Raw genomic sequence first — 14,530 nt, forward strand, 5'->3', positions numbered from 1 at the left:
TTCATATAGTCCAAACACCAATATATGTGATTAAAAAATCTCTTAAACAAGAAAAAACACCGTGTAGCAAAATCCACCACCGAATGAAATGGGTAAACTCACCAGAGCTATTTGCTGATCAAATTATAAATCAGCAAAAATAGCAATTGCTCTGGGAGCGATGATCTGTTGGAGTATCCAGGAGCAATAGACTGCAATCAGCCAAATCAGCACACATGGAACAGCCTTAACTGCAAGTGGTCATCATGCCTTCATAACTTTGGGAATGCTCGGGGAATCAAAGAAGAGTATCATGGTGCAGTATATTAAAACAAGGATAATTTTTATTGTAGCCTTAAATATGCACTCACAAGAAAGGTGTCCAACCGACACCAACAGTATCAGTCTCAAAAAGCTAAAGCAGGGACGAGCCTCGCTCACCGCGATCACAGCCGACAGTCTCGAGGAGCGTCCTAACGTCACATCCTCTAAGCCCCTCCTACGCGTTTCGTCATCCGACGTCTTCCTTGAAGACTGCAGTCTATTTCTCCTGGATACTCCAACAGGTCATCGCTCCCAGAGCAATTGCTATTTTTGCTGATTTATAATTTGATCAGCAAATAGCTCTGATGAGTTTACCCATTTCATTTGGTGGTGGATTTTGCTGCACGGTGTTTTTTCTTGTTTAAGAGATTTTTTAATCACTTATATTGCTGTTTGGACTTATATATGAATTACGGACATTTATAAATATTTTTTTTTTATTTATGTATTTATCTGCATTTTCATGTGATTTGGTATTTAGCACATTCCTTTACAGATTAATCTTAGTTTCATCTGTCCAAAGAATGCTTTTCCAGAACTGGTCTGGCTTTTTAGATGTTTTTTGGCAAAGTCTAATCTGGATTTTCTGTTCTTCAGGCCTATGAATGGTTTGCACCTTGTGAAGAACCTTATGTATTTGCTCTCGTGAAGTCTTCTCTTGATTGTAGACTTTGACAATGATACGACCACCTCCTGGAGAGTGTCCTTCACTTGTGTGGATGTTGTGAATGGGTTTTTCTTTACTATAGAGAGGATGCTGTGATCATCCAACGCTGTTGTCTTCCATGGATGCCCATGCCTTTTTATGTTGCTAAGCTCACCAGTGCGTTCTTCTTTCCTCAGAATGTACCAGACTGTTGATTTGGCCACTCCTAATGTTGCTGCTATCTCTCTGATGGATTTTTGTTTTTGAAGCCTTACAATGGCCTGTTTCACTTGTATGGACAGCTCCTTTGAACACATGATGTAGGTTCACAGCAATAGATTCCAAATGCAATTACCACACTTAGAATCAACTCCAGACATTTTACCTTCTTAATTTATGAAGAAATAACGAAGGAGTAGCCCACACCTGGCCATGAAACAGCTTTTGATTCAATTGTCCAATTACTTTTGGTCCCTTGAAAAAGGGGGGATGGTTACTCTTAAGAGCTGTAATTCCTAAACCCTTCCTCCAATTTGGATGTACTGTATATATCCTCAAATTAAACCGGAGAGTGTGCACTTTCAGCCCATACCCATTATATAACTATAGATTGAATATGTTTTTGTCAATACCTGAAAAAAGCTAAAATTGTGCCTGTGTCCAAATATATATGGACCTAACTGTAAAGGTAAAGTTGATCCAGGGAATATCTGATTGCCTCTCAGGGGACCAGGAAGGAATTTTTTTCCCTGCAGGAGCAAATTGGATCATGCTTTGCTGGCTTTTTTTGCCTTTCTCTGGATCAACTGTGGGTGTAGGATTATAACTTTTTTTTAATGGTTGAACTGGATGAACTTTGGTCTGTTTTAAGCCAGACTAACTATGTAACTATGTCACTGCTGCGCAATTTTTGCTCCACTTGATGACTGTCTTCACTGTGTTCTATGGTATATCTAATGCCTTGGAAATTAGTTTGTACCCTTTTCCTGACTGATACGTTTTAACAATAAGATCCCTCTACTGCTTTGGAAGCTCTCTGCGGACCATGGCTTTTGCTGTAGGATGCGACTAAGAAAATGTCAGGAAAGACCTACTAGAACAGCTGAACTTTATTTGAGGTTAATCAGAGAGACTTTAAATGATGGCAGGTGTGTACTGACTCCTATTTAACATGATTTTGAATGTGATTGCTTAATTCTGAACACAGCCATATCCCTAGTTATGAGAAGATGTGCACACATATGCAACCACATTATTTTAGTTTTTTATATTTACTCCCCCCCTAAAAGATTTCAGTTTGTTTTTCAATTGAGTTTTACAGTTTATAGGTCACATTAAAGGTGGAAAACGTTCTGAAATTAATTATCTTTGTCTCTTTTTTTTACATCACAGAAACTTGACATTTTAATAGGGGTGTGGAGACTTTTTATATCCACTGTATATGATATACATAGAGACATTTCCCACAGGAAAGAACATAGTGACAATCTTGGTGAGTGTGATTGAAGATACAATGCCAGTACCGCTTATATTAAGATGTTTATCAAATTGACAAGGGCTTATAACCAACATCATGCAGACAACTGACAGAGTCTACTGTCTATGCCAGAGGACAGGGTATCAGGATGGATCGATGTATTGATGTAACCACAATTTCCTGTTCTGATGCATACCAAGGAGATATGTCCAGTTGGTTCAGTGAGGGGAGCCTGTGGGTGCCCAGGGGGTCGACAGGATGGTATGGAATGCACGCCATCCACAACCAGGAAGTGGAGACCGGAGGTACATTCCAGCAAGCACTTTTGGTATCACATGGCAACACATCCTGTCCTCCAGGCAATACTGAGAGGTAACAGAGACAGAGATGTGAACACCATGGAAGCACAGGGATGACTTGTCTTAGCTCCCTCTATTGGAAATATCTGGTATAGATGGGAAAATATCTCTAATGCTAGCCTGCAAGCATGTGGGTGGGCACATATATAGTATATTAAACCACAATTCTGCAGGTGTATGTATATATATATATGGTACATACGTATTTGGTGCATTTGTCATAAAGTATTATAAGGGGGAAAGAGAAGTGTATATAATACGTGCAATACGTTAAAATCATTTATAGAAAATAAATATATTTAAAAGGGAATAACAAAAAAGAATTATTATTTAAAAACAAATTAGGTTACATCAGCAACGACAAATCCTATAACCCTAATTCCAATAATGGATCACTGATCGATAGAGAACATCATCACCATCCGGGCCCTCCTAACAGGGTCCAGAATGTCCATAAGATAGCCCTTCCTCCGGTCACTGGTGGGGGGTCCCTCTTTGATAATCTTTGAGATAGAAGGGACCCTAGAGATAGGACACATCCCTCTAAGGAGGGTACCCTAGGTGGGGCCCACATAGCTATTCCAGGATATATACCTGCGGACAACACTGCCATTAATGGACTTTCCATGGATGATGTGAACAATCCCTTTGAGACCTCAGCTACTTACATCAGTCTTGTGAAAGATAAGTCCCACTCCTCTTATCCTCCTCTCCTTTATTAGGGAAGACTGCTGCGGGAACACCAAGTCCCGTAGCAACATCAAAGGACAGGAAAAGGGACACCCGAAAACCCCCGCAAAAATGTAAGAAAAAAAAAATACACCAGGAGGGGACAAAGGGGGTAAGAGATTTAAAAAGAGGCAGGAACCTACAGCCAGCTACTCCACAAGAAAAATAAACAATCTGTCACATTCCTGATTTATGGACACCAAATTAAACCTCTTGAGAAAGGGTCTTAACCTCTTGCCGTCCGCCTGCTGTTTATAAACGGCAGGGCGGTGGCAGTCCAGGGGTGGGTTGCCGTTCATAAACGGCACCTTCCTTTTCTAGCTGTGCGCGCTCCCTGGGAGCGCGCACCACCGCGATCCGGTGCCCGCTGTGTCCTCCGGACACAGTGAAACACCGATCGTCGGACGGGACCTCTGTACGAGGTCTCGATCCTGTGATCACTGATTGGCGAATCAGTGATCACATGCAAAGTAGTAAGCAAGATGTCACTTGTGACATCATTGCTTACTACATGTGAAATCTGTGAATGATCACAGAGGTCACATGGTACAAGGCTATTCACAACAGCCTTGTACCATGTGACAAGCTGTGACCAATCACAGCTCACTCAGTACTTCTCAATGACTGCAAGAATGCAGAGAGAATGAGAAATGATTGCTTTTACATCCTATATGGGTGTAAAAGCAATCAGTGTAAAGAAAAAAAAAAATCTTCATCACCCCCCACAAGTAGTACAGTGTCACCATGGTGACACTGTACTGCTAGGGTGACAGTATGTAAAAAAATAAATAAAAAAATAATAATAGAAAAAAAATAAAATAAAAATGTAAAAAAAAATGTTTAAAAATTATAATTTTTGGTTATAAACTAATTTAAATTTTTTGTTTTACTAAAAAAATAACGGAATAATTTTTGGCCAAGATTTATGATGAAATGTTATTTACTTGCAAAATTTTATTAAAAAAAAACTTTTTTTTCAAAATTTTTGGACATTTTCATTTACATAGTAAAAAAAATAAAAATCCCAGCGGTGAATAAATACCACCAAAATAAAGCTTTATCTGTCTCAAAAAAATGGTAAAAAATTCATATGGGTACAGTATTGCATGACCGCGCAATTGTCTTTTAAAGTGTGATAGCGCTGAAAGCTGAAAATTGCCCTGGACAGGAAGGGGGTAAAAGTGTCCGGACAGGAAGTGGTTAATTTTGCACCACAAAATCCATTCAACCTATTTGAGTTACAGTTGTGTTCAAAATAATAGCAGTGTGTTGAAAAAAGTGAATAAAGCTCAAAATCATTCTAATAGCTTTTATTTCCATACACACAAATGCATTGGGAACACTACACATTCTATTCCAAATCAAAACATGAAGAAAAATATATCACATTTGTGTTGTTCCTCTAAAAAAATTGAAGAAAAGCAAATATTAGACTGTTCAAAAAAATAGCAGTGTTTGTATTCTTCTTTACAAACTCAAACATTCACTATATAAACTGAAAAATGTTTGAAGCTTTTGCTTTCCTTTGAATCACTTAATTAATATTTAGTTGTATAAGCACTGTTTCTGAGAACTGCTGTACATCTGTGTTGCATGGAGTCAACCAACTTCTGGCACCTGTGAACAGGTATTCCAGCTCAGGATGAATGGACTACATTCCACAGTCCACAAAATGTTGCGTCATTTCTCTTTAGGCCAGTCAATGTGCTCTTTGGCAAATTGTGACCTCTTCAGCACATGTCTTTTTTTCAGCATTGGGACTTTGCGGGGGCTTCTTGCAGATAGCTTGGCTTCACATAGGCATCTTCTAATTGTAACAGTACTCACAGGTAACTTTAGATCTTCTTTGATCTTTATGGAGCTGATTGTTGAGTCCTTGCCATTTTGGCTATTCTATCCATTCGAATGGTAGTTCTTCGCTTTCTTCCACGTCTTTCAGGTTTTGGTTGCCATTTTAAAGCATTTGCGATCATTTTAGCTGAGCAGCCTATCATTTTCTGCACTTCTTTATATGTTTTCCCCTCTCCAATCAACTTTTTAATCAAGGTCTGTTGTTCTTCTGAACAATGTCTGGAACAACCCATTTTCCTCAGAATTTCAGAAAGAAATGCACTGTAACCAGCATGTACAACATTTGCTGCCTTCCTTCCTTAAATAAGGGCAATAATTGCCACCTGTTTTTCAAAGACAGTGGTTGATCAGGTTTGTGATGTCTGACTGCTATTATTGTGAACACAACTGTATATATAGACCTGAACAGGTTTATTAGACATTTGACCACAAAGAGATTTTTTGCATTAAAAGGGGATCATGCTCCTGTAGCAGTTAGCCCAGCTGTTGACAAATGGTCAACAAGGGATTTGGACATTGTTATATTGGAAACACTGGAAGAACTGTACATAGAAGGGCTGTGGGGCAATAGTGATTCCAAGGCCCCATTTGACATCAGCCTTACCTCAATCATCATCAACTTCTTTCCTCATTGGGCAAAGGGGAATTTCATCCCCACGTTCTATGAGGTTGTCCTCAATGACTTCAGGAAAATTTGTGCGCCCCATGACTCCTATCATTCTAAGAAACATCAAGGCTTTATGGATCCACTTACTGGGCTGATAGGAAGTCTTAAAAATAATAGGTGGTGATCAGGCAGGCTGACAAAGGAACAGGAAATTGTGGTCATCCACCATAAATCGATCCATGTCCTCTGGCATAGACAGTAGACTCTGTCAGTTGTCTACATGATGTTGGTTATAAGCCCTTGTCAATGTGATAAACATCTTAATATAAGCGATACTGGCATTGTATCTTCAATCACACTCACCAAGAGTGTGTGTGTGTGTGTGTGTGTGTGTGTGTGTGTGTGTGTGTGTGTACAGTTGTGTTCAAAATAATAGCAGTCAGACATCACTAACCTGATCAGTCACTGTGTTTGGTAGAAATGATATTTCTACATGGCAAATAAGTTACTAGCAGGTGTAGTAGAGTAATAGAAATCCAACAGACCCAACAGTCATGACATGCATGCTGCTGATTCTGTGTAATTGAATCACTAATTGAAAGGGGCATGTTCAAAATAATAGCAGTGTGGAGTTCTATTAGTGAGGTCATTCATTCTTTGAAAAACAGGTGGCAATTATTGCCCTTATTTAAGGAAGGAAGGCAGCAAATGTTGTACATGCTGGTTACAGTGCATTTCTTTCTGAAATTCTGAGGAAAATGGGTCGTTCCAGACATTGTTCAGAAGAACAGCGTACCTTGATTAAAAAGTTGATTGGAGAGGGGAAAACATATAAAGAAGTGCAGAAAATGATAGGCTGCTCAGCTAAAATGATCGCAAATGCTTTAAAATGGCAACCAAAACCTGAAAGATGTGGAAGAAAGCAAAAAAACTACCATTCGAATGGATAGAAGAATAGCCAAAATGGCAAGGACTCAGCCAACAATCAGCTCCAGGAAGATCAAAGATGGTCTAAAGATACCTGTGAGTACTGTTACAATTAGAAGACGCCTATGTGAAGCCAAGCTATCTGCAAGAAGCCCCCGCAAAGTCCCACTGTTGAAAAAAAGACATGTGCTGTCGAGGTTACAATTTGCCAAAGAGCACATTGACTGGCCTAAAGAGAAATGGCGCAACATTTTGTGGACTGATGAAAGTAAGATGGGTCTAGTGGCCGGAGACAGTTTGTCAGACGACCCCCAAACACTGAATTCAAGCCACAGTACACTGTGAAGACAGTGAAGCATGGTTGCGCAAGCATCATGATATGGGGATGTTTCTCATTCTACGGTGTTGGGCCTATTTATCACATACCAGGGATCATGGATCAGTTTGAATACATCAGAATACTTGAAGAGGTCATGCTGCCTTATGCTGAAGAGGAAATGCCCTTGAAATGGGTGTTCCAACAACACAACGACCCCAAACACACCAGTAAACGTGCAACATCTTGGTTCCAGACCAACAAGATTGACGTTATGGAGTGGCCAGCCCAATCCCCGGATCATAATCCAATAGAAAACTTGTGGGGTGACATCAAAAATGCAGTTTCTGAGGCAAAACCAAGAAATAGAGAAGAACTGTGGAATGTAGTCCAATCATCCTGGGCTGGAATACCTGTTCACAGGTGCCAGAAGTTGGTTGACTCCATGCAACACAGATGTACAGCAGTTCTCAGAAACAGTGCTTATACAACTAAATATTAATTAAGTGATTCAAATGAAAGCAAAATCTTCAAACATTTTTCAGTTTATATAGTGAATGTTTGAGTTTGTAAAGAAGGATACAAACACTGCTATTTTTTTGAACAGTCTATTATTCACTTTTCTTCAATTTTTTTAGAGGAACAACACAATTTGATATATTTTTCTTCATGTTTTGATTTGGAACAAAATGTGTAGTGTTCCCAATGCATTTGTGTGTATGGAAATAAAAGCTATTAGAAGGATTTTGAGCTTTATTCACTTTTTTCAACACATTGCTATTATTTTGGGGTGTGTTTCCTCATGTTGCTTCCTTACTACCTATCACAGTTTCAGAGGGCCTGATATGCCTGAATAGCAAAAAAGCGGGTAAAACATTCTTGGAGCTCAAGTGGTTAAACTACACTTACCTTCGTTAGGACTTAATGCCCTCCCAAGCATGGCCTCCAAGCCTTACACTTTAAGCTTTTTTAGCTTGATCCTCATGCAAATGTGCAGTATGATCTTCATTCATTCAAAGGCTCTACACTTCTGAGATGAGCAAATTATGCATTTTATAGGAATAAATGGTTCATAGCGCATTTGTACAGAAAGAGCAAAGCCCAAATGAAAGAATATTTTGGAAAAGCAAGTACAACTAAATGTGGTTTATGGGCCACTCTGGGATAAAGTAAAGCCTAACAAGGGTAGGTTCACGAAAAGTATACTGGACATTTAAACTCATTGCAATGACATATAAAGAAAAATGTAGAAATACTATAGTTTGCCTTTCAACAAATGGCTGTGTGCTAGATTAAATTTGTTAATGTCAGCAACAAAATGAGGTGTGACACAAGCCTGCTTTCAAAAACAAAAGAGGATATCTAGACACCACAGGGACAACTGGATAGGTAGAAACTTAAACTGGTCAATGCATGAACAATTTAAGACAAGATGTTGTTTTAAACATAATTTCCTTTATTGAACTGTACTTTAGTCATTGCAAATCAGATAAAGTCACATTTAAAAAGTAGACCATCCAGTTGCTGACTATATTCATTACACTGTCCTCTCTGAACTGACAAATCCAATCAAAAGCATTAGTTTTCTTATTTAAGTAAAAAAAAAAAATTAAAAACAAATAATAAAATGGAATAGACAGCTGCCAATCCATCACATCACAAAAAACACACAAGTAAAAAAAATATAGCAAGTAAATAATGCAAAATGAAAAAAAGTAACACTTCAAGCTCTGAACTATCAATATAATACAATAAGCAACAAAAGACAACATCATTGGAACTGATTATTCTAACACTATAAATTCAGTCAGAAGCTCTAAAGAACACTAGTAAGAAGCAGGACAATAAAATACTGAGCATGAAATACTTTTAATCTCTCCCATTAATATTCATTTCCAGCTGCTTATAATAGCAGCGCCTCATGGCCAAATCATTAGAGTTTTACATCTGGGTTGCAAATGACACTTTGATTGGATGTAATGTTCAAATGGTTTATCCCACTGTGCCTCCGTCAAGTCTTCTGCGGAGAGGAGTCCTGTAGTGCCACCGGCTCACTGTGTGTGCTGGCTCAACGTGTGGTTCTGAAAAGACGAAGAAAGGAGAAATGCATGAGGGGAGCAATAATAGAAAGTGTGCCCATACCCTCCTACTCAGTACCGTTTATGAAGAGCGCTACATAAAAGCCTCTCATTTATTGCAAAAAAAAAAAAGAAAAAAACATTGAAAAGAAAGGACACAAATGAAGGAAAAAACCCTCGCAAGGAATGGCTGCCAATATGACAGAGACTTCTTTGTACTGATGCTGACATGAACACAGATCAGATTTTTTTTTTCTTTCCTTGTAGCAGACTAGGTCTGCCACCAGGATTTCAATCTACACAGAGAGGAGGAGAAAAATAAGTAGCAACAGGAAAGGGAGAAAGTCTACCCTGGGGGATTTTTTTTTTCTCGGGCCGCTGCAATGAAAAAAAAAAAAATCTCTCCATCACCTTCAGGCCGTTAACCGTATTGTATCCTTTGTTCTCTACAACTGAAGACCGTTCCTTTGCCAAGAGAAAAGAAATTGGCAGAGATGTGTGTTTATAACCCTAGAAATGCCTGAGCAGATCCGGCTGAATTCCAAACAGCTCAATGGCAACACATGCTCATTTTGGCAATAACCTTTTCAGTGCCAGAGCCACCAACCAAACGGGGATGGCAGACAGGCCACTGGGAGGGAAGGCTAAGCATGTTTATATCATAACACATTGCAGGGAAGTAACCAACAACAATCAGACTTCAATTTACATTCTTCGATTTTACGCTCTTTGCCTTCATAAAAGTGTCCGTACTGGTGTAATAACCCATAGCAACCAGTGTTTAGCAGCATAACCACACTGAACTGCATACTCAGTTGGTTTCTGTCGCACAACACTGATGAATACTATTAGGAGAGAGAGTGAGAGAGAGAGAGAGAGAGAGAGAGAGAGAGAAATTGTATTTTTTTTTCTTTTAAAAAACATTTAAAAGTTTTATGTTGTTAATTGCATATGTTAACTTTTCTAGAGCAGCTAAAAAACCATCCGACTGGTTGCTGTAGGAGTAGAGCACATTTGAGCACAAGATCCCCTGGAGGGCTACCAAATGGCCCTCAGTGATATGATATAGGGGGAAATGGCAGCATAACATAGGCAATAACAGAAATTCTCATATCTGCAGCTATGTAAGTGTTAAAAAAAATTATAAATTTAAATGTCCTGGGTTTTTCTGAAGTGCAATCAATAATGATTATGTGCAATGTGCAGTAACTCCGAGCAGCCAGTTAGATCATGGTTAACTTAGATTAGCGGAAAAAAAAAATGAATTTGATTAGCATCTTTGGATTACTTCACTATGCACATCACTATAAGGCCACAGCTTTACTGAACATAAGCCTACAATCAGTTAAACTCTTTTACTGACAAGGACATATTAATATGCCATGGCTGTACTCTGAAATGATAATTGAAGGGTTAAAACAAGCTCAGATACCAAAGCAGCTGTGAGTTTGTTTGGCCTCTACAATAACTACTAATATGTTTTGGGTCATGCAAACCTTTCAATTGCTTCTACAAACTTAACACACTTGTGTATCCCCCCTCTACCCACTGCTGCCATAGCTTCTACACTGGGTTCCGGCCTGTGATGTTGCCAATCTAATTGTCACCTGTCAATCAGGATGGTGAGTGGAAAGATTAGTATACATGACTCCCATGTTAATTAACATTCTTTTAAACGTGAACTTGCAAGTGTTCCATCCTAAATCCAAAAACACGCATTGGTGCATAGAAAAAATAAAGTCTACTTTTTTCCACAAAAGAGAAACCCAAGGTGTGAATGTACCCCAGAGATGGTAATCAAAATCTTGTTGTGCATAGGCCAATGTGCATAAAATCACACAGGTAAGAATAGGGTCTTGGTTGTCAGGAAAGCTTACTTGTTGCACTCAGAAAACCCCAACCGAAGCAAATGTTTTGATATCTGCTCTTACGTTTGTTTATTTAGTCGTATATGTTAATGTCAGGCTCACTTTAAGCATTTTACACTTATCTGCATACATAAATGATATCTTATCTGCCCAAAAGCTGATAAATGACACTTCATCACTGTAATGGCATGCCTGTAATGAAAATTGTCTTGAGGAAATAGTTAACTAATGAACCTTCCATTCAGAAGGCTCTGTCTCATGGGGTGCAATGACCCCATTTAGGCAAACTACTACTTTGCAATGCATGCTCCATCAATGTGGTGGTGAGCCCAGAAGATTTCTACACATTTACTACGAAATATCATATACCAATGTTAAAATACAAGGATTTTCTAGCCAGGCAATTATAGGTAATAATAATAACTATTTTACACTCACAGAAGGTTTAAGATATACTAAATACATTTTTTTATTTTAGAAAAAGTTGGATTCACAATAGAAAATGTATGTAAAGCAAGACTGCAGCCAAGTGACTAAACTGAGGTGGATGTGTATGCTTGTGCCACATGCTATATTTACAATTATCATTTAGCGTCCAGACTGTCGAAGTCTGTGGATAGTTTTAATGTGTCAATTAAGCCCAATTTTTTTTACTAATGAATATAGCAGTGAAATTGTAGAGCCTCTGTCAGGTTTTTACTTTCATCTCTGGAACAAGATGTGATGAGAAATCTTTAACTGGGATACAAAGCAATAAACAGCCAAAGCAGTATCAAAATTCAAAATACTAACACCACACAAAGCCATCAACAACTCTGCCCCCAGCTACATCACTAACCTTGGCTCAAAATATCAACCATACTGTTGGTCCTCCCAAGACCTCTTGTTTTCTAGCTCCCCTCCATCCATGCTCTCTCCCAGGACTTCACCAGAGCCTCTCCCATCCTCGAACGTCTAGCCCCAATCTGTCTGCTCCGGGCAAACCTTGAAAACCCATCATTACCGGGAAGCCTATCCTGCCTCTATAAACTGTACTCTTACTTTCTCCATCAGCTCATTCCTAAAGCCAAGTGTGTAGCCAACACACTAGTAGAATTTCACTCAAACTGTTTAGTTTTAAGATCATAAGATTTTCTAATCATTTGTGAGATCAAATCAGCGTTTTGACTGTAGTGAGAAAGATTCGAAGGAGCAGGATGAAATTTTTTTTCACAAACTAATTAATTTCCAACAGCAAATGTGCTTTATGTTTAGCAAAGTCCATTCATTCCAAAATTGAATGTTAAAAGCAAACAAACGTTTGCAGTACTTTCAAACAACATTCATCCAGTCATCGAATGTATAAAGAATTTTCATACAAATGCTTATACAAATATTTGTATGAACATTCATACGACGTGGAGCTCCAGCGGCCATCTCTGATTCAGGACGGTTAGTCCCTTTGCTTATGCTACACACAGACATTTACTTTGATGTATACTACTTTACCTGGATACCTGTTACCATTACCTGGATACTTTTATCTTTAATAAACAAGCCTTACTACACTGTGGGGATTTCTCTATTTTAACTCCCCTGGGGAGGATTAATTTGCAGATAACCCAGTATCCAGTCTCCAGAGAGGGAGCCCCTGTGCACCTTTCCGCTTTTCATCAGAAGCCCTAGGACCCATACCTATCCAGTGAGAGATTTAACCCTATCCCTGCCCAGATTCAGGTGACCTTGATGACATCAGGATTTTATTAAACCAATGCGCATTTTATTATGCGTTCTGGTGAGTGCGCATTTCTCCCACACCTGATTGCACAAGCACCGAATCTTAGATGAACGCAGGATTTCTATTTGCACTAATAGTCACTTTATGAGCTATATATATATTTTTAATATACATTTTAATATATTTTATTGATGTTGATACCTTTATGTACCTATTTTTAACGCTGCACTATATAATAACATACAGTATAATATAATTAATAATAATGCTTGTTATGCAATATTAATAATAATTATTTAATTAAGTAATAATACATGTTTTTGTTGTGATCAGTTTACTATAGATTAGCATCACCATAGTAGTCTTCTCTATTCTATAAGCTCCTGTATGCCGCTTGCCATCCTCCAACCTCTAGAGCAGGGGTCTCCAAACTTTCTAAACAAAAGGCCAGTTTACAGTCCTTCAGACTTTAGGGACGTAGACTGTGGCTAATGGGAGTAGAAAAGGTCTAGGTCAGTGAGAAAAAAAAATGCCCCTATCACTTGTGTCAGTGGGAGGAATGGTGCCCCTATCATTGGTGTCAGTGGGAGGAATAGTGTCCCATCTTTGGTGTCAGTGAGAGGAATAGTGTCCCATCATTGGTGTCAGTGGAAGGGATCGTGCCCTATCACTGGTGTCAGTGGGTAGCATAATGCCCCATCATTGGTGTCAGTGGGAGGCATAGTGCCCCTTCATTGGTTGGGGGGGTGTTAAGCTGGATAAAAGCAAGCAAAGGGCCACATCTGGACCTGGTCCGCAGATTGGAGACCACTGTAATGGAGCATGAAATGTATTAGGATGACAGCACTGTACAATGTATAAAAACCTGTACTATATGCATGTGAATATCTGCTCTTTCACCTGCTGATTATCCTCGTTCATAAAATCTTCTCTTAAGGGTGCTGTAACTAATGCTTTTCATTTTTTTCATGTTTTTCGTTTGTGAATAGGTCTGTTTATCAGCACATCTCTTGTAAATGACAAAAAAGACAAGAAGCTACTGCACATGAGCACTCAGACAGTGGTTATCTGACAGCCTCTACTGCATGGGGTAATGTTAACTACCTCTCTGTCAAACATCATTTTCAGGTGGTTGCAATGAAAAATAATTTATATTCCAATTATATACTTTATGCAGAATTGCTGTGCACCGTTTTTAAAAAGACTGTAGAGAAAGCAGCTGGCATGTCCTTTTCTATGCCCGTCAATCAGCCTATAGATACAGGCCACAGTACAGTCCCTCCCATGCTCAATCTGTTTTCAGGGGATTGTGGGAATTTTACAGATTAAAAACCTAAAGCACCCTTTAGTCTAGTTATGTATTCATTAACATATAATTCAAATGCATTTTAAAAATACTGTTAATGTAGCTTTCTTAATGAGAAGGACACAAGGGGACCTGAGCAATGTGATGATGGCCGTTTGTGGTCTAATGAGCCGAAAGGTGACACACAGGTTGATTTGCTAAAACTGGAGAGAGCAAAATCTTGTGCAGCTCTACATAGAAACCAATCAGCTTCCAGGTTTTATTATTAAAGCGTAATTGAACAAGCTGAACTTAAAAGCTGATTGGCTACCATGCACAACTGCACCAAATTTTGTACTCTCCAGTT

General features: G+C 38.8%; 1 protein-coding gene across 1 annotated transcript in view; it reads right to left on the reverse strand.

The window, feature by feature from the left end:
* Window positions 1-8,650: 8,650 nt before the first annotated feature.
* The window catches only part of ZNF423 (zinc finger protein 423), a 387,723-nt gene continuing 381,843 nt past the window's right edge, over window positions 8,651-14,530 (reverse strand). Inside the window, exon 8 of the mRNA XM_089689472.1 lies at window positions 8,651-9,296. Coding sequence (XP_089545598.1) covers window positions 9,267-9,296 — 30 coding nt within the window. The 3' untranslated portion in view covers window positions 8,651-9,266. The remainder of the gene's footprint in view (window positions 9,297-14,530) is intronic.

Source organism: Staurois parvus, unplaced genomic scaffold (genome assembly GCF_062004578.1).
Source record: "Staurois parvus isolate SC_StPar_1 unplaced genomic scaffold, SC_StPar_1.0 ptg000476l, whole genome shotgun sequence".
In the NCBI taxonomy this organism is placed as follows: domain Eukaryota; kingdom Metazoa; phylum Chordata; class Amphibia; order Anura; family Ranidae; genus Staurois; species Staurois parvus.